The sequence below is a fragment of the Mustela nivalis genome, assembly GCF_964662115.1.
Source record: "Mustela nivalis genome assembly, chromosome: 14".
Lineage (NCBI taxonomy): Eukaryota > Metazoa > Chordata > Mammalia > Carnivora > Mustelidae > Mustela > Mustela nivalis.
In genome coordinates this window covers 88,924,180-88,944,789 of record NC_139033.1, presented here as the reverse complement: position 1 = coordinate 88,944,789, position 20,610 = coordinate 88,924,180, and the positions used below count along the sequence as shown (strand labels likewise).

The following is a 20,610-nucleotide window of genomic DNA, read 5'->3' as shown; positions in this document are numbered from 1 at the left end:
TTCCATTCAGTTCACCAGACCGGCCCCATGAACAAAAGGAACAAAACCACAGAGTGAGTCTCTACCACCCCAGAGCTTGCTTGTGCCCTCTGGTTCCATCTTCTCTGCCCCCATGGAAGGCCCACAACGTTACCAGTCCATGATTTCTTCTCTGTCACATAGAATAATCCCGTCCATACCACCTCCCTCAAAGGGCTTTGATTTCCACGTGAGATGCTTATGGGAAAGTGTACTGTGTGCTCACCAGCTGTAAGAGATCGATGTTTTCATATCTGGAATGAAACCCAGTTTGTTGAGGTGGCTGCCTTTGATTTTGCCTTTTAACTCAATGCTATTTTAGTTTTCTGTTACTGAGCAAGTGGTTTCTGTTTGTGTAGTGAACGATGAAAGCCCTATTTATATATACACTTGGCCCTTCAACATCACAGGGGTTAGAGGCACTGACCCCCTGCCCAGTCAGACATCCGCACATAACTGTTGACTCCCCAAGAACTTAACTACTAAGAGGCTGGTGTCGACCAGAAGCCTTACTGATCACATGAGCGGTCAGTTAACTCAGATTTTGTACGTTATGTGTATTATATACTGTATTCTTACAATAGAGTAAGCTAGAAAAAAGACAGTGTTATTACGAAAATCGTAAGGAAGAGGAAATACATGCACAGTCCTATCCTGTAAAAAATCCACGCATAAATAGACACGTGCGTTTCAAACCCGTGTTGTTCAAGGATCAACTGTAATGAAAATGAACACTGTTTATTTGGCACATGTTATCCTTCCAGGCCTCGTGGTCTTTACTTTATTTACATTATCTCATTTCAATGCTCCAAAGAACGCTTTGGGGCCCTGTCGATCCTCGTTCCACTGTTGATGAAGCCGGGGCCAGAACTCACGCTATGGTCTGTCGGACTCGGGAGCCACACATTCGGGGCTGCTGTAGGGCGCTCGCTGCTCTTGAGCCGATGGCAGTAGTGCCAGCGCCCGTCCGTGGAGCACTGTGTCCTGGGGTGGGAGCGTGCAAAACAACTCTTGAGCTGTGGCGTGATGGCCGGAAAGTGGGGAGCCTAGATCTCCCCCTTTAGAAACTGTTTCTGTTTTTCACACAACTCTAATAAGCGTGGCAGTGTTGTTGTAAGCCCAAGCAGCAGCACATAAAGACGAGGGTACACACACAGACAGGAGCACAAAGTAGAGGTTCCCTGAGATTCCTTCCAGTTCCAATGTTCTGAATGGTCAGCAGCCTCGGCGGTAACCAAGGGCACAGACTTGACTATTGAAGCCAGACATGAGCATGTAAAAAAAGCACACCAGCCTGGGTAAAGGACATTTGACAACCTCAAGCCACCAAGAGAAACGTAAAGTAGGTTAGACTGAGGGGTGTCTGGGTGGCTCAGTCAGTTAAGTGGTGGCCTTCAGCTCAGGTCATGATCCCGGGTCCTGGGATCGAGCCCCATATCAGGCTGCCTGCTCAGCGGGGAGTCTGTTTCTCCCTCCCTCTCTCCCAAATAAATAAATAAATAAAATCTTTTTAAAAAATTAAAAAATAAAATGGGCTAAACTGAGTTAAGTTTAAACAACAAAAAAAGAAATAGCTAATATGTTTTAGAAAGGTTCTGTCCTAAATGATGAGGATAAAACTTTAAGTTTTCAAGTTAACCTTTCTGGAAAACTCAGTTATCCTGAGTGGTAATTCGAAGAGTCAGAGAGGACAGTATGCAGGCAGGATTCAGACCCTGCGCTCACTAACTTTAAGTGGGTGTTGTCACGCAGGTCAGCTCTGCCTTTTACTTCCCCCCTGGCTCTGTTCCTTCACTGCTACTGAAGAATTACCTTCACCCACTTACTCTGTGATTCCAGCAGGTGGTATAGAACAGGCCCGGGCATCTGGGATTCAGTTTTAAGGCACCGGCTCTGTGATTGGGACCGTACCAGGCCCTGGGAATTCAACAGTGTGTGGAAGATACAGTCTTACCCTTAAGTCATACATGGTTTGTTGGGGAGAGAGACACATGAGCAGGTGTTTAGGATTGAGGCTGCTACAGGCCCACAACAGGGACATACGACCTTATTTGGGGGGCGGGGTGCTTCCCCAGGGGAAATAGTGCTTAAGCAACAATGTTAAGCAGAGAGAGTATTCCAAGCAAAGAAAAGAGTATGCACAGAAGTTGGGAGAGCAATGTGTCATGGGGAAACTCGCAAATACACTATCACTTAATTTGGCTTTCATCTAGAACATGAGCTGAGCTATAGAGAGAGAGGTCATGCTGAAGGGGAGGGGAAGTGGAGCGAGCAGCACAGATCAGGCAGGGCCTTGTATACCATGTGAGAGAGCTGGGACTTACTTCATCCTGAGGGACTTGGAAGGTTGCAAGCAGGACCCTTGCCTACCCCTCCAGCTCCTACTACTTTCCCCTCTCTCTGTCGTTGGTTATCCTCACTTCTTTTTGTTCCTGCAGAGGCCAACCTCATTTTAGCCTTAGGTCTTTGCCCTTCCTTCTGCCTGGAACAGTAAAGATTATTCTGGTTGCAGTGTACTAACTAGATTAGTATAGCATGCTCCTGGAAATAGGGAGATGGACTAGCAGGCCAGGGCAGTAGTCTCAGTGGGAAGGGACATGGCAGTGTAGAGACAGAGACACAGACAAACATCTGCAGTATCTTGGGAGGTAGACTCGATGGTGTCTGGCAAGCAACTGACTCAGGCCAGACAGGCACGATACCTCAGGCCATTGATATCAGATGGATGGTTCTGCAGCGTCGGAGGGGCTGACTTCCAGAGATCTACCCCACTACCCCACTGGAACATGAGCTGCCTGGATTTGCTCACCAAATTGTGAATAACGCTTATAAGTTCCAGCTGCATTAGTACAACCCATAACCTTGTTGATATCTAATCTTAACATTTATGATTATGTGCCTTGGGCATTCTGTAAACTAATCCACAATAACATGCTTACTTCTGATCATAATAGGATAAATGAGACAAAAATCAGAGTAAATGACCAGGGTGATGATGATCGAGTAGTTCTCATTAAGAACCATTGAATGCATGGTTCGGGTTTCCGTGCGTAAGGTCCCTTTAACAAACTCGGCTTGTGGGATGTGCCCCTGACTAGAGATGCTTAACTCACTGCATTTGTTTAAACTCTAAAACCCAGCCATTCCCAAGCCAGGCTCCCACTGAACACCAGCCTCCTACTGCCTAGAGTTTTTCTGTTTACATTCGCCACTATAGAGATCTGGTTTGTTTCCAAAAGATGCATTTTAACATTTGTGTGGTGAGCCACATTTGTTATATTTGAACCATGTGTGACGCAAGAGAGAAGGGTAACCACTTGGCTGGAGGGGGAAGGGTGACTCTTTGAGTTAGCAGTGGTACTTCCTGCTGATTTAACAGGAACTGGTTAGATGTTAGATGGTGGCAGCAATTACACACAGAGACACACATATATTTTTACCTGCCAACAGGCTAATGTGGATGTAAAGTTTGTTAAATTGGACCATGCTGTTTTCTAGTCTTCTTTTTTAAAATTTTGTTTTTAAGTAATCACTACACCCAGTGTGGGGCTGGAACTCCCAACCCTGAGATCAAGAGTCACACATTCAACTGACCGAGCCAGCCAGGCACCCCTGTTTTGTTTTGTTTTGTTTAAGATTTTATTCACTTACTTGAGAGAGAGAGAAAGAGAGAGAGACCACAAGCTGGGGGAGAGGCAGATGGAGAGAGAGAAGCAGACTCCCCACTGAGCAGGGAGCCTAAAGCCAGGCTGAATCCCAGAACCCTGGGATCACCACCCAAGCAGACGCTTAACCCACCTGAGCCACCTGGTGCCCCTCTGTTTTCTAGTCTTAAACACAAAGGAGAAATGCTTTCTGGGGGTCTGTATGGCTCATTTGGAATTGAATAATGTATAATTTTTAGCTGACCTAGAAGTGCTTCTAGGAAAAGCCTCATTCATGTCTTATTAATAATATCTTCAGTTACATAAACTGTGAGTAGCCAAGCAGATAAAGTAGGGGAAAGGGCTTCATCTGATAGTGAAGTGATTCATAAATTAATAACAGAAATGGAAAACTAAGGTCCAGAGAGGTTGATTTGTCCATGGCCTACAATCAGCTCATTCCTTCATTCAACATGTATGTAGTATATAATATGTAGATGTAGTAATTCTCCATTACTATACCACAAATGACCCTAGAACTTGGTTACTTAAAATGACACTTACTATCTTATTACATCTACATCTCCCTCTCCCTTCGCCCCTCCCACCACTCACACACTCTCTCCCCCCCCTTTCCCTAAAATAAATAAATAAGTCTTAAAAACAATAACAACTAGTGGGGGGGATGCACAGGCATAGGATGAAAGGCTTCCTAGGGCTTTTCCTGCCCTCCAGCAACTCTGAAACATAATTTATATATTGCAGCTTCTCTATTTTGAGGAAATTATTCCTAGTTCTCTTTAATGCTCAATTCTATTAATACCGAACAGATTAGTTAAAGGTGGACCTTGGGCCACACATACTCTTCAGAAGAAAACAGAAATATGGCATTGGCCAGAGGACTTCCATTTTTAAAGTTTGTTGCTTGTTATTGATGTATACCTTAAGAGTAGAAATATTAGCTGAGATGAAAGTACCTGGCACAAATCACTGTTTCGTCTTGGTGTTTCACAGCCAGATGTTGTGAAATTCTTTTTTCTTTTTCCTCCAGTGCCTGGAAACCTTGGCTGCTACAAGGATCATGGAAACCCACCTCCTCTAACCGGCACCAGTAAAACGTCAAACAAACTTACCATACAAACCTGCATTAGTTTTTGTCGGAGTCAGAGGTTCAAGGTAATGATTCTATGGCTCTATCTATATCTATAGAAAATCATGAAGATGTAAATGCAATCTGCCGAGATAACTTAAAAATATATATCCTTTTTTTAAATCTGTCAAACCATGGAACTGTTTTTCTGCCAAGGAGGAACTGGAAGAAGAGCAGGGCTTGGCATTCAGGAGTGTGAGGCAGTATTCTTGTCTAAAAATGGGGAGAGAAAAGAGGAAAATCCCCCAATATCTGTATCCCTATTTGACCTCTGACAGAATTATGTATTTCCTTGTACCCTTGAGCGTTATGAGCAGGGACATCTCTGGCTTCCTAGGGGATCTGGGAGTAGGCCAAGTCAGTGGTTATTTCCTTACTACATTAGGGGCCCTAGCCTGGACAAAATACTTTCTTTTCTTGCTTTCCTTTCCTCTATTTGCAATTTACTCCTTGATTATTAAGGTTCAATTAGCAATAATCGCGCCTCGGATAAACCTCATTGGCTACGATACTGCCACTGTGCAAAGCTTGATTATTAAGGTTCAATAATCCTATTGTTTGCTCTATCCTTCCTTCCCTCCTTCCTTTTTCCTTCCTTTTTTTTTGTCCTTCCTTAATAATTCAGTGAAAAAGCCATTAATCAGGCCCAAGCAAGGAGAATAGCCTGCAAGGTCAGGGGCTTTGTGAGGCTGGTGGCCCAACCTGATGGACTGATTGGTTGCTTGCAGAGCATATAAGTAAATATACTGAGGATAATGGGAGCCAGATTTCTCACTGTTGGAGAAGTGAAGCCTATAGTATCAGGCAGGGATTGAAGTTATTAGTATAGTATATGGTTTTGATATATAGAGAGACAGATACGGAAATACATATAAACATGTTTGTAGGTCCGTGTGTGTGTTTGTATATACATATATATTTCTTATCTCTGTCCACTGAGAGTACCTGGGAACAGTGACACAGTGGTTCCACAGAGTACACTTAGTGCTCAGATCTTGGTTTCTAGGTATTGTTCTTTTTTTACTTTTTTTTTTTAAGATTGTATTGTTTGACAGAGAGAGACAGTGAGAGAGAGAGCACAAGCAAGGGGAGGGGCAGAGGGAGAGGGAGAAGCAGGCTCCCTGCTCAGCAAGGGAGGGAACCTGACGCTGGACTCGATCCCAGGATCCTGGGATCATGACCTGAGCTGAAGGCAGATGCCTAACTGACTGAGCCCCCCCAGGCACCCCTAGATATTGTTCTTCATTATATAAGAATTAGGACTCCGTCCTAAGAAAGTGCAAGAAGAGCCTGAAGCATGTTGTACAATAAAGTAAGGAATGGTGAGGGCTGCCAAAAGGACACAGGAACCAACTGGAAGGGTCTCCACTGTCCAACTCTAACATAATTTGAGCTTTAAAACAAAAAATGGTAGCAATAGGGGCACGTGGGTGGCTCAGATGGCTAAGCGTCCCCCTTTGGCTCAGGTCATGGTCCCAGGGTCCTAGGTCCATGGTCCCACGGTCCCAGGCTCCATCTCAGGAGATGGAGCTCAAAAGGGAGCCTTCCTCTTCCTTCCCCTCTACCCCTCCCCACTGCTCATATACGCACCTGCGTAGGATTCCATCTATCTCCTTCTGTCCCTCTCCCCCTCTAAAATAAATAAAATAAATCTTTAAAAAGAAAGAGCAACTATCAAAAAATCTAAAGCTAATGTCATATTTATTCAATAGTGGAAAGTTCAGTTCTTTCTGCTTAAAATTAGGCACAAACAATGATGCCCAATCTCACCTCTTCTATTCAGCACTGTACTTGAGATCCTCGCTAATGAAATAAAGCAAGAAAAAGAAAGCCATGTAGGTTGGAAAGGAGAAAATTTTTTTCTTAATTTATGGACTACATGGTCAGGTATGTAGACAATTCTACATAAAAGCTATTAAAAAATAATAAGTAAATTTATCAGGGTTGCATGTTATAAGGTCATATACAAAATCAGTTGCATTTCTACATACTAGCAGTGAACAATTGGAAAATAAAATTTTTAAATTCCATTTACAGCAGCATAAATAATCTCAGAATTAACAAAGGATATCCCATATTTGGGACCTATATCCCAAATAATGTATAACATCGCAAGAGAAAATTAAGATCTAAATAAGTAGAAATACAGACATTGTGGGGTGCCTGGGTGGCTCAGTCAGTTAAGTGTCCAGCTCTTGATTTCGGTTCAGGTCATGATCTTGGGGTCGTCTGGCTCCTCACTCACCAGGGAGTCTGCTGGAGATTTTCTCTCTCTCTCTCTCTGCCCCTCCCCCACCACTCACTCTCTCTCTCTTTCGCTCTCAAATAAATAAATCTTTTTTTAAAATGCAGACATTGTTCATGGATTGGAAGACTTCATATTGTTAAAATGTCAGCTTTTCCCAGATTGATGTATGGATTCAATGCAATCCCAATCAAAAAATGATAGTTGTTTTTTTTTAATTGTTAAGTGGATCCTTAAATGTTACATGGAAAAGCAGAGAACCTAGAATAACCAAAATAATTCTGAAAAAGATCAACTCTGGAGGACTCATCCTGCTTGATCTCAAGACTTTCCGTAAAGCTATAGTAATCAAGAGAGTGGTATTGGCATAAGAATAATTGCATATATCAGGGTTAGCAAACAGTGGTACGTGGGCCGAAACTTACTACCCATCAACCCAGTAAATAAATTTTCAACTTTTGTGTGTCAGGGACACTACGAAGATAACTCACAGAATAGGAGAAAATATTTACGAATCCTATATCTGAATAAGGATTTAATGTCTAGAATCTATAAAGATCTCTTACAACTTGACAATAAAAGGACAACTGAAGTAAAAAATAGGCAAATGGGTTGAATAGACATTTCTCTATAAAAGACACACAAATGGCCAATAAGCACATGGAAATATGCTTATATTATTAGTCTTGAGGGAAACGCAAATCAAAACCATAATGAGAAACCACAACAATAAATAACCCATGGCTATAGGTAAAAAAAAAAAAAAAAAATTTTAAGATAAAATAAGCATTGGTGAAGATGTGGAGAAATTGGAATCCTCATCCTTTGCTGATAGAAATGTAAAATAGTGCTACGGACCAGCTAAGACAGCTGCCGTGGAAAACAGTTTGGCATTTTCTCAAAAAGTTAAACGTAACCTTTTAAGCCAGCAATTCCACTCTTGCATATATACCTAAGAGACTTGAAAATGTATGTTCACACAAAAATGTATGCGCGTGTATTCATAGCAGCATTATTCAGAATAATCCTAAACTGGGCACCTGGGTGGCTTAGTGGGTTAAGCCGCTGCCTTCGGCTCAGGTCATGATCTCAGGGTCCTGGGATCGAGTCCCACATCGGGCTCTCTGCTCGGCAGGGAGCCTGCTTCCTCCTCTCTCTCTCTATGCCTGCCTCTCTGCCTACTTGTGATCTCTCTCTGTCAAATAAATAAATAAAATCTTTAAAAATAAAAAAAAGAATAGTCCCAAACTGTAAATAACTCAGTGTCCATTAACTGATGAAAAAATAAATACATTGTGCTATAGACACACTTTTTTTTTTTTTTCAAAGATTTTATTTATTTATTTGACAGAGAGAGAGAGTGCGAGCACAAGCAGGGGTTGCTGGCAAGGGAGAAGCAGACTCCCGCTGAGCAAGGAGCCTGATGTAGGGCTGGATCCCAGGACTCCAAGATCATGACCTGGGCTGAAGCCACCCAGGTCCCCCCACATCCATAGTTTTGAACACAACTCAGCAACAGGAAGAAGATACAGTAAAACATACTGATAAACACAACAACATGGATGAATGGCCAAAACATTATGTTAATTGGAAGAAATCAAACACAAAAGACTACATGCACAACTCAAAATGGATCTTGGGTCTAACTAGAATGTAAAACTATAAAACTTTAAGAGGACAAGAGGGGAGAAAATCTTCGTGACCAAGGTATACCTGGGTTTACATAGAAAGTACTTAGGTGTAAGTAATATCAAAAGCATGATCCATAAAAGAAATAGTAAATGAACTTCATCAAAATTTAAAACTTTTGCTCTCTGAAAGACATTTTTTTAAAGAATGAAAAGACAGGGGGTGCCTGGGTGGCTCAGTGGGTTAAAGCCTCTGCCTTCGGCTCAGGTCATGATCCCAGGGTTCTGGGATCGAGCCCCACATCAGGCTCTCTGCTCGGCAGGGAGCCTGCTTCCTCCTCTCTCTCTGCCTGCCTCTCTCCCTACTTTTGATCTCTGTCTGTCAAATAAATAAATAAAATCTTAAAAAAAAAAAAAAAAAAGAATGAAAAGACAGGCCATAGCCTAGAAGAGGATATTTGCAATCGCATATGCAGCAAAGGACTTACTTGCAGATTGCATACAAAAACTAAAAACTCAGTAGTTAAAAAAAATTTTTTTTTTAATTTGAAAAATGGGGCACCTGGGTGGCTCAGTTGGTTAAGTGACTGCCTTCGGCTCAAGTCATGATCCCAGAGTCCCCAATCAAGTCCACAGCAGGCTTCCAGCTCTGCAGGGAGTCTGTTTCTCCCCTCTCACGCTGTCTCTCACTCTCTCTCTAATAAACAAATAAACTCTTTTTAAAAATACCTCAAAATTTAAAAAATGGGCAAATGATTTGATACTTCACCAAAGAGGTTAAACAGATGACAAATAAGCACATGAGGAGACATTCGGTATCATTAACCACTAGGGTAATGCAAATGAAACCTATCATGAGATACCACTACATACCTCTTAGAATGGCTAAAATAAAATATACTGACAATAATGTGTGTTGACAAGGATATGGAACACCTGGAACTCCTACATTGTTTTGAATGTAAAATGGTACAGTCACTGGAAAACAGTTTGGTGGTTTCTTATAACCATAAACTTACCTTATAACCCAGCATCCCCATTCCCAGTTATTTACTCTGGAGAAATGAAAGCTTATGCACACACAAAACTATACACCGATGTTTATAGCAACTCTATCCATAATCATAAATAACTAGAAACAACCCAGTGGATTAACAAATAGTGGTATATCTGTGCAATGGACTTACTACTCAGCCATAAAAACGAGTGAACTATTGATCTATGCACCACTTTGGATAAATCTCAAAGACATTGCACTAAGTGGAAAGCCAGTCTCAAAAGCTTACATGCTATATCATTCCATTTAAATGATGCCTTCGTCCATTCTGCCTGCAATAACAAACTTACCATAGATCGGGTCGATAAACATTTATTTCTCACAGTTCTGGAGGCGAGAAGTATAAGATTAAGGTTGTTGGCAGATTGGGTGTTTAATGAGAGCATGTCTCCTAGTTCATAGATGGCCATCTTGCTGTGTCCTCATGTGAGAGAAGGGCCCAGGGAGCTCTCTGGGGTCTCCTCTGTAAGAGCACTAATCCCACTCACGAGGACTCTGTTCTAGTGCCCTAATTCACCAGAGGCTCCATGTCCACGCGCCCTCACACTAGGAGTTAAGATTTCAACATACGACTTTTGAGGGAACATAAACATTCAGTCTTAGCATGTGATATTTTTGAAAAAACAAAACCGTAGTCACAGCAAAGCGATAGGTAGTTGCGAAGGTTTATTTATGGAGGGGGAACTATAAAGCAGGTTCAGGATAGGAAGGTTATTGGGGCCATGTGCCTGAGCTGTAGGCCGATCGTAGGGGTGGTTGTCAACATGGGTTGAAGTGCATAGAACTATATACCATATAAATAGTTCTACCGTATGGTAATAAATAAAATGAAAAATTTTAACAGGGCCTGTAATGAGTTTGTGGTGGGGACTAGCCATAAAGCACCTAACCGCCTGGAACACAGTAAACGTTCAATAAAACGTGGAGCCGATGTTATTAATGTTTCAAGTTAGTGGGTTTCCCCCCAGTGCCTGTCTTCAAACTCACTTAAACACAGAGAGGTGCAGGCAATAAAAGGTATGCTCGCCGGAAGGGGAAACATGGTTACTGATGGTGTGTAACGAGCATCCAGGGAGGGGAGCAAGGCAGAGACCCCAGGAAGAGGGACCCAACTGGGGGCTGACCCTGCCAAGCTCCTTCAGGGCAGCTGACACCCCAGACTGACACTTACCCAGTGCTGTTTCTCTGCTATGACAGTTTGCCGGGATGGAGTCCGGCTATGCTTGCTTCTGTGGAAATAATCCTGATTACTGGAAGTACGGGGAGGCAGCCAGCACCGAGTGCAACAGCGTCTGCTTCGGGGATCACACCCAGCCCTGTGGCGGCGATGGCAGGATCATCCTCTTTGACAGTGAGTATGCCCTGTGCCCGTTGCTGCCCAAGACCCAGGAACGCTTGTGCCAGAGAAACAACCGGACCAGCCTTCCTCTCTCCCATTCATTCATTCATGTAGCAATACTTATCAAGCACCTCCTGCAGGCCAGGCCCTGACCAGACCCTGGGGATGCAACACTGACCTAGCAGACTCGGGCCCTGTCCTCCAGAAGGAAGGATAGGCATTTAGTTGTGCCACGTGCTCTGAAGAGATGAGGCCTGTCACAGGATACTTAGGCAGCCTAGAAAAGACGACCTCTGCAACTTAACAGACACTGGTATAGCTCTTCAGTATTAGCCTTAAGGTCCTCTTGTTTTAATTGACTTCCAAGCCCTTTAATGTTTTCCTTGGCATTTAGTTTTGCAGCTGAGAAGAGAGCATACGCTTCCAGCCTCCTCTCTGACCACCATATCTGTGAGATGCTGGCTAGGGGCTGGGTGCACTGCAGATGGGGTATGGATCTGGGGCCTTGACCTCTCCTGCACCGTGTTCTTATCACTGGCCTATCTGATCCCTCCTCATAACCACCACCCCCTGCATCCCACTCAGTGATGGTAAGACTTTGGGAGAGCCATAGTACCAGTATAGCACCAGATTTTGGTAGAAAGAATAGAAAGTAGATTGTCACAAGTGAGACAGACAAAAGGAAAGACTTGAGGTTACTAAGATATACTACAGAGTCCATAGGTCTTTGTTAGTCACTGGGACACAGTAGATATACTCTTGACATCTCAACCTGACCGAGTGGCCCAGTTTCATGCAGAAATATCATATGCTTTGTTAGTTTCCTAGGGCTCTCATAACAAATGATCACAAGCCAGGAGCATTAAAACAACAGAAATGTATTCTGTCGTAGTTTGGGAGGCTAGAAGTTCAAAATTGAGGTGTTGTCAGTGCTCCACTGAAGCATCCATCTATGCTCCTTCTGAAGGCCCCAGGGAAGAAGACTTTGCTTCGTTCGAGCCTCTGGCCATTGCTGTCAGTCCTTGGCATTCCTTGGCTTGGAGTTGCATCACTGTAATCTCTGCCTCCTCCTTCACATGGCCATTGTCCCTCTGTCCATCAGTGCCTCTGTGTCTCTCTGTATCTTCTTGTAAGGACTCTAGTCATTAGATTTAGGGCCCACTCTCATCTAGTGTGGCCTCATTTAACTTGTTGACATCTATAAAGACACTATTTCTAAATAAGGTCACATTCACAACTACCAGGCATGGAACACGTCTCCTTTGGAGGACACACTTCAGCTACTACATACAGTGGCTGTAAAGCCTAAGCCTTTCGCAGGTTATGGCTTAAATGTTGTCAGAAGTGTGTTGTTTGGGCAGAGGACAGGGGAAGGATTGGCAAGTAGAACTCATGTGGTCAACTGTTGGTCTTTTGGGTGAGTGTGCCTGCTGGAGACTGCCAGTGGCTCCCTGTACATTCTGTTATGTCAAGACAAATGCTCAGTTGAGTACCTCTGTTTAAGCTAAAGACTAAGACTTGCCTGATGCTTAAGAAAGGTTGGTAGATAATACGCCCTGCACTTCTATTTAAGTTTTTGCTTCCAAAGTCTATTATTATAAGATCCTCTGGCTTGACACCCTAGCCCAGGAGAGTATATTTGCGGAGCTTAAAATTTGCCTGGTCTACTCCTAAGTGAAAAAAAGAAAGGAATAAAACATTGAGTGTGTATTAAGTGTATTAAGGCTTTATATAAATTATCAATCTATACAAATTAGGCCCTGTTGGCAGCCATCTGAGGAAGGCATTATTATCATCACTGTCATTGTACAGAAGAGAGTTCTAGGACATGAAGAGGATAGATATCTTGCCAGGGCTCACACGGCCAACAAGCCATGGGATTAGACAGTAAAGAAAAGGAAAGCAGGGTGTGTGGGTTCGCTACCTGTTTTTCTACTTTAAACAGAACATAGTGTTAATTTTTTTGACTGGAGAATAGATGTTGGTGAGCATATGGAGGAATTGGATCCCTCATACATTTGCTAGTGGAAATGTTAAATGGTACAGCTGCTCTGGAAAACAGTCTGGCAGTTTCTCAAACGTGAAGCAGAATTACCTTATGACCCAGCAATTCCACTCCTAGATACAGACCCAAGAGAATTGAAAACATATGTTCCCACAGAAACTTGTACAGGAACCTTCACAGCAACACTGTTCGTAATAGCCCCCAAAGTGGCACCAACCCAAAAGTCCATCGATGGAAGAAAGGATCGGCAAAATGTGTTATATCTGTACAATGGAATATTATTCAGCCACAAAAAGCAACGAAATAATGATGCATGCTACAACAAGGTTGAACCTTGAAAACATGACACTAAGTGACAGAAACCAGACACTCAGGCCACGTATTTTATGAGTCCATTTATAGGAAATGTCCAGAATAGGCAAATCCATACAGACAGAAAACAGATTAATGATCGTCAAGGGCTGAGGAGAAGGGAGGGATGGGAAATTATTGCTTAGTGGGTACGGGTTTTCTTGTTGGGGTGATAAACAGAGGCCAGAACTGGATGTCCGTGGTTATACCTCATGGAGCCTATAACACATACCACTGAACTATACGTTTTTAAAATTGTTAAAATGGTGGATTTTATATGGTTAAAAAATAGAATACTTTTATATGGTAAGCACTCATTTAGCACATTTTTATGGAGTGTCTGCTGTGTGGCAGATAAAATGATGTTTTTTTTTAGTGCAGTGCCTATACCAGAGGTATCAGATGGAAATAATTTGCTTTAAAGTCAGTCCTGTACCAAGCATCATCTTTGGTACTGGAAATAACATCTAGAAGATAGCACTGGGCCTCACACAAAGGTGCAGTACGATGAATTAATTATAATCAAAATAACTGCTGTCCGTTGAGTGCTTGCTGTGTGCTAGCCTGGAAGCTGGGTGCTTTTATTTATTTTATGTTATTTGATATTCAGAACAGCCCTGTTGATAAGAAAACTGTGTGTGGTTCAAAAGATGAAAATAATCCGTCCAGGTGAATAAGAGCCAAATTGAGAACTCAAACCCAGGTTTGCCACAATTTTTATTTCTCTGTTTTCAGTAGCCAGAATTCCTTTCAAAGGGCACCTGGGTGGCTCAGTGGGTTAAGCCGCTGCCTTCGGCTCAGGTCATGATCTCAGGGTCCTGGGATCGAGTCCCACATCGCGCTCTCTGCTCAGCAGGGAACCTGCTTCCCTCTCGCTCTCTCTCTGCCTGCCTCTCTGTCTACTTGTGATTTCTCTCTGTCAAATAAATAAATAAAATCTTTAAAAAAAAAAATAGACAGGTCATGATAATGGGTCCCGTTTCATGCTCTAAAAGCATGTGAACAGGGTGGGCCCAGTGGCTCTGATTATCATGAAACTGGCCCCTTCTGCAGCCATCCAGAAGCTGCCTTCTCTGGCTCCCCTTCCTTTAGGAGGAATGAGGATGTTGGCATTCGGAGAAGCTCCAGCCTCTAGAGGCCCTGGTCGTGCTGACCGGCAGAGGCCCCTGACAGTAGCCCGCTCCAATGACCTCCCCCACCTCCCAGCCCTGCAAAGGAAGGTACAAACCTGCTCAGTCATTATTGCCACATTAAGTTATTTGTCATAGGCCGTGTGGCTGGTTTTCCAGCAAGCTCTCATGAGCTCCAGAAGGATGTGAAGTGGACCATGTGCTGAATTAACATGTACTGAATTAACAGAACCAAATAAATGATCAGAGAGGTTGAAATCAATAGTAGATTACAGAGACTGCCCAGCGGGCCTCTTGGGCCCCTTTCAGCTTCTAGGCACAGAAAGGAGAAATGAGATGTGGGATTGGTCTTCCTCTGCAACCTTCCTCTGAGCCTGTAAATGTTTTTAGGGCATTGTGCTATTTGCTTTCGGTGCATTCTCTCCCTTCATTATAATACCGTGAAGCAGGTACTGTTTCCTTATTTGCCTGAGGAGACAACAGAGGTTCATAAAAGTTCAGTAGCTTGCCCAAGGTCCCACAGATGGAAATTCTTCTCCCATGGAGATATGTATATATATATATACACACACACACACACACACACACACAGAGCCTAGGGTCCAATAGGACCTGACTGCTAGGATTGCCTTAGTAATTGTACCTCATAGACTCCCAGATGCCATCAGTCATGTGATGCAACATCACTGTGCATATCACTGAGGAGAAAAATACTTCCAACTAAACAGTGACATGTACCGATGGACAGACACAGTCCAGTCTGAAAGATTAAAATGTTCCCCTTAGAACTGATGAAATATAATAATCTCTTCTGCTTTTCTGGGTGCCAGTCCAGTGGAATCTGATTCAAGGCTGGGACCCATTTGGGGCGCCTGGGTGGCTCAGTGGGTTGGGCCGCTGGCTTCGGCTCGGGTCATGATCTCAGGGTCTTGGGATCGAGCCCCGCATCGGGCTTTCTGCTCCACAGGGAGCCTGCTTCCCTCTCTCTCTCTCTCTCTGCCTGCCTCTCTGCCTACTTGTGATCTCTGTCTGTCAAATAAATAAATAAAATCTTTAAAAAAAAAAAAAGAAAAAAGGCTGGGACCCATTTGGTTCGAGTTTGTTTGCTGAGACATGCCAGTATCGTTCACGTCTGGAAGCAGAGCACTCAGCTGCATCCGGGGGAGGCTAGCTGTTCCCGCTGATGCCTGAAGTCTGTTCCTGAAGAAACTGACTGAGCTAATATTGAGACGGGATGGAGGTGCTAAATCAAAGAAGGCAGGAGGACACTGGCTTTCTGCCACCGGAGGTTTCGCCCAGGGCTATTTAGGGCCCCCGGCTGCCCAGGTTGTATGTGGCAAGCTACTCTCCCCTTCAAAAATAAGATCTTGCATATATTCCTAAATTTCAGGTTTCCTGTTGAATTATCACTGAATTTTAATAATCTATCATAGAGTCATGAGTTTGCTTTCAAAATTACCGAACTGAATCTCCTGTCTGCATGGCACACATCTGGAAATCAAAAGCTCTAAGGTGAAGGTCAGCCTTCGCTGGTGAAATACCAGTTTAACCTGAACACTTGATTCTTTACAAATAATAATAATAGTCTAGCTAATATTTACTGAGCTTACACTATGTGCCAGATCCTATCCTACACAATTTACGTAGATCAACTCCTTTTAGTTCTTGTAAAACCCCTAAGGAAGAAACTTACTATTTTCATTTTATGGATGAGGAACCGAGGTGTACAGAAGTTATCTTGTTCAAATTCACACTTAGGGTGTGGGAAAGTCAGGTTGATTATGTAGGGAATCTTTCTCTACAGCTTTTCTTTTTAAAAAAATGTAGGTTTGGGGCACCTGCGTGGCTCAGTTGATTGGGCAGCTGCCTTCAGCTTGGGTCATGATTCCAGGGTCCTCCATTGGGCTCCCTGCTCAGAGGAGAGCCTGCTTCTCTCTCCCTCTGCCTGCCGCTCTGCTTGCTTGTGCTCTCTCTCTATCCCTCTGTCAAATAAATAAATAAATAATCTTTTTTAAAAAATTAAAATGTAGGTTTTTCAAGGTCTAATTTAGATAAGGTAAAAATCACCCTTCTAGTTGAACACTTCGACAAGATTTGACGAATGCACACACACTCAAGATACAGAACGTTTTCATCTCCTCAGGAAGATCTCTTGTCCCCTCTGTGGTCAGTCCTCTCTCTGCCCCCAGCCCTGAGCAACCACTGATCTGTATTCCACCTGTATAGTTTTGTCTTTTGAAGAAGCTCATATAAATGGAATCATAGAGTACTTAACCATTTGGTTCTGGCTCCTTTCACTTCAAGTAATGCTTTTGAGATTCACCCATGATTGTTTCCGCAGCTCCTTTTTAGTGCTAAGAAGCACGTCTTTCTACAAATATGTCACAATTTGTTCATCCATTTATCCGTTAATAAGCATTGATCTGTCTGTGGTCAAGATGCTCCGAACCTGCCCTTAGCCTGTACGCACAGGCATGTGTGTGAACACGTGCTTTCATTTCTCCTGGGATTTCAGGGTCATGTACTAAGTGCATATTTGTTACGATAGGACACTGCCAGCTGTTTTCCAAAGTGACTCCCTGATTTTCCATTCTGACAGACAATACGTGAGACTTCGGTTGCACCACATCCTCTCTTGCCCTTTGTATAATCTGGTTTCTTTTAGCATTAGCCATTCTAGCAGGTGCATGGTGGTAACTCATTCTGGTTTTAATTTGCATGGCCATAATTACCAGTGATGTTGAACACCTTTTCATGTTCTTATTTGCCATCATCTTCTCTCAGCTTTTGTATGAGAAAGCCTTATTTCACCTTCATTGTAGAAAAACATTTTTGCTGGATTATTGAATCCTATGCTGAAAGTTGTTTTTTTTGTTTGTTTGTTTGTTTGTTTTTTTTAGATTTCAGTATCTCAAAGCACTCCTTTGACTTACAGCTTGTACAGTGTCTAGAGATGTCTGCTCTGTCTTTGTTCCCTGTATATCATCTTTCCTTTCTGCCTGCTTTCAGGATTTCATGTTCGTTTTTGGTTTTCAACATTTGACTCTGATGTGTCTGGGTGTTTTTTGTTTGCTTTTTAATTTTTGTTTTTATTTTTTTAATGTTTTAGATTTTATTTATTTGACTGAGAGAGAGAGGGAGAGAGATCACAAGTAGGCAGAGAGGCAGGCAGAGAGAGAAAGGGAAGCAGGCTCCCTGCCGAGCAGAGAACCCGATGTGGGACTCGATCCCAGAACCCTAGGATCATGACCTGAGCCAAAGGCAGAGCCTTAACCCACTGAACCACCCAGGCACCCCTAATTTTTGTTTTTAAACTTATTTGATTACTATTTGCTGAGATTCTTAGACCACCTTTCGTTAACTTGAGAGCATTCTTAGCCATTCATTATCTCTTCAAATATTTCTTCTGCCCCCTTCTCTTTTTCTTCTCTTTATAGAATTCCAGTGGTTAGATCACTTGATATCGTCCCACAGCTACTGGATGCTCTGTTCTTAGCTTTTTTCTTTCCTTTTTTTTTTTACCTGCTTCTTTTTTTTTCTCTTTGTTTCATTTTGCATGATTTCTATTGACCTATTTTCAAATTTATTGATTCTTTCCTCAGCTGTGTGTAGTCCATTTATAAGCCCATCAGAGAAATTCTTCATCTCTGATAGTTTTATTTCTAGCATTTATATTTGACTCCTTTTAGTCTCCATCTCTCTGCTGGAATTTCTAATCTGTACAGGCATGTTGTCCATCTTTTCCATTATGTCGTTATTGTAGTAACCATGTGACACCTGTCTACTAGCTCTAACATCTGCGTCATTATTGAGTCTGATCCTACAGATTGTCTTATCACTTGACCATGAGTCCCCCTTTTTTTGCTGCTTTTTTTCTTTTCTTTTTTTGCTGCTTCCTTGCTTGCTTGTTCTGTGTGTGTTTTAATATTTTGTTGAACGCCATACATTGTGTATAGAAGAACAGTACAGACTGAGTAAATAAGATTTATACCTGGAAATGGGCAGGCCCATTTAGTGTGAGGACTGAGCCATTATATCAGATGGGCTGAGTTTGGGTGTTATTGTTTCTGTCTTTACCCTCGGTGCACACCAGCCTTCAAATTCTTCCAGCAATAGGCTCCTGTTACCTTGTGCTTAGTGTGGAGCCTGGGATGCCCATGGTTTTTCTTTCTTTTTTTTTTTTTCTATTCCACTGTCGGCTTTGAGTAGCTCCTATGTGCCTTCGCCAAAGAAGGGATCTTTCTCTGCACTCTTTCCCCTCCCTCAGTGGTAGACGACTGTTGTTACTTGGTGCTGTGCTCCTGGTGAGCTGAGGGGGCTCCTTGGGCTTCCTGCCTCATCCTCTGTGTTAGGACGTTGCTGGGCCTCAGACGTGGGGTCTTTCCAGCATTCCCACAGACCCCCCTCCTTCTCCTGCAGTCAAACACTGCCTTGTATCTCCAGAAAGGGAATTTCCCGCCCCTCCCAGCGGGCTTCAGACTTCTGCTTTGCATTGGTACAGGACCTGGGGGCTCAGGGCAACCAGGGGCTGATGGCTTTTGCCTCTGCTTTTCCCTAAGAAGCAGTGGATCTGCCTGGCTACTCTGGCAAAAAGGAGAGAGTCTCCTGCTCCCTCCACAGAGGCAAACAGATTTTACTTCTACCCTTTCTACCCTCCAATGGCCCTGCGGACAAAAGGATTTGCTACTCCTCCCACAGCCACTTGAGGCCTTTGGCTCTTTTGAGAGGAAGGTCCAGAAGCAGGCGGTGTTTTACACTTGTCCCCCAACAGCCGTGTCCTGTACAAGTGCCACCCAGGGGGTCTCTATGGTCTCCTTCCCTATCCCAGTCATTCCTTTTTTTTTTTTTTTTTTTTTTTAAGATTTTATTCATTCATTAGAAAGAGAGAGAGAGAGGGAGAGCACAAGCAGTGGGAAGAGGGAGAGGGAGAAGCAGACTCTCCGCTGAGCTGGGAGCCTGACATGGGGCTCCATCCCAGGACCCTGGGATCACAACCTGAGCCGAAGGCAGACGCTTAACCGGCGACGGAGCCCCCCAGGTGCCCTAGATCCCAGTCATTCTTGTGGGCTCTGGGTGGAGATACGCACAGAACTGCTTGCATATGGGTGTAGACTCCTGCTGTGTCTGGGGCCCCTGCTCATTCTAGACTGGTAGGCTGGCCCACATTCAACCTCTTAGCTCCTTTCTTCTTCCTGCCTTTTTTGGTGGCCACCTCTTCCTCTCGCTCTGTGAAAGATGAAACACTTTGTGTGGCCTGACTCTCCTCTGAGGGGCTTTTTCACTTTTTAGAGTTAAATACGCTTGGTTGTCTTGACACTTCAGCCTTCTGATGGGTTGAGGAAGAGTTTTGAGCTTTTCCCCATTGTTCGGATGGAAGCAGCATTCTCTTACTGCTTTCAACATACCAAAAGGGAAGTGGAAGTCTGCCCAAAGCCTGCTTTTTTTTTTTTTTTTTACTTTTTTTTTTTAGATTTTATTTATTTATTTGACAGAGAGATCACAAGCAGACAGAGAGACAGGCACGGGGAGTGGGGGGTGGGAAGCAGGCTCCCCACTGAGCAGAGAGCCCGATGCGGGGCTCGATCCCAGGACCCTGAGACCATGACCCGAGCCAAAGGCAGAGGCTTAATCCACTGAGCCACCCAGGCACCCCCAAAGCCTGCTTTTTAAACCCCAGTCCTGCACTCCCCCTCAAGGACTTTCATTTCCAGGATCTTGTTCACACTTCACTAAGATGCAGGGAAGGGGTTGTATCCCCGTCCTAGAAACCCCCAGTCCAAAAAGGGAGTCCACAGCAGTCAAATGTGCTTCATGCAGAGTGAGCAGAACCAAGCGTTTCCCCCAGGCAGAGAGTCACTTCTTGTGCCACAGTGTGTGTGGGGACCCTTGCGTGAATACTGCACCCCAGGTATCGGGGATGCCCGAGCAGCTGGAAAGCCCTTGTCTTTTTTATGACTTCACCTCATCAGGTGTCTCCCTGCAAAGAGGCTCTGTGTTTACATGTGCTTCATCTCATCTGTCCTCACGCGTCTGTGTGATACGG

General features: G+C 43.6%; 1 protein-coding gene across 1 annotated transcript in view; it reads left to right on the top strand.

Annotated features, from left to right (window-relative positions):
• KREMEN1 (kringle containing transmembrane protein 1) overlaps positions 1-20,610 on the top strand; it is a 68,753-nt gene that overhangs the window by 39,331 nt on the left and 8,812 nt on the right. Inside the window, exons 4-5 of the mRNA XM_082698128.1 lie at positions 4,714-4,838; positions 10,940-11,093. Coding sequence (XP_082554254.1) covers positions 4,714-4,838; positions 10,940-11,093 — 279 coding nt within the window. The remainder of the gene's footprint in view (positions 1-4,713; positions 4,839-10,939; positions 11,094-20,610) is intronic.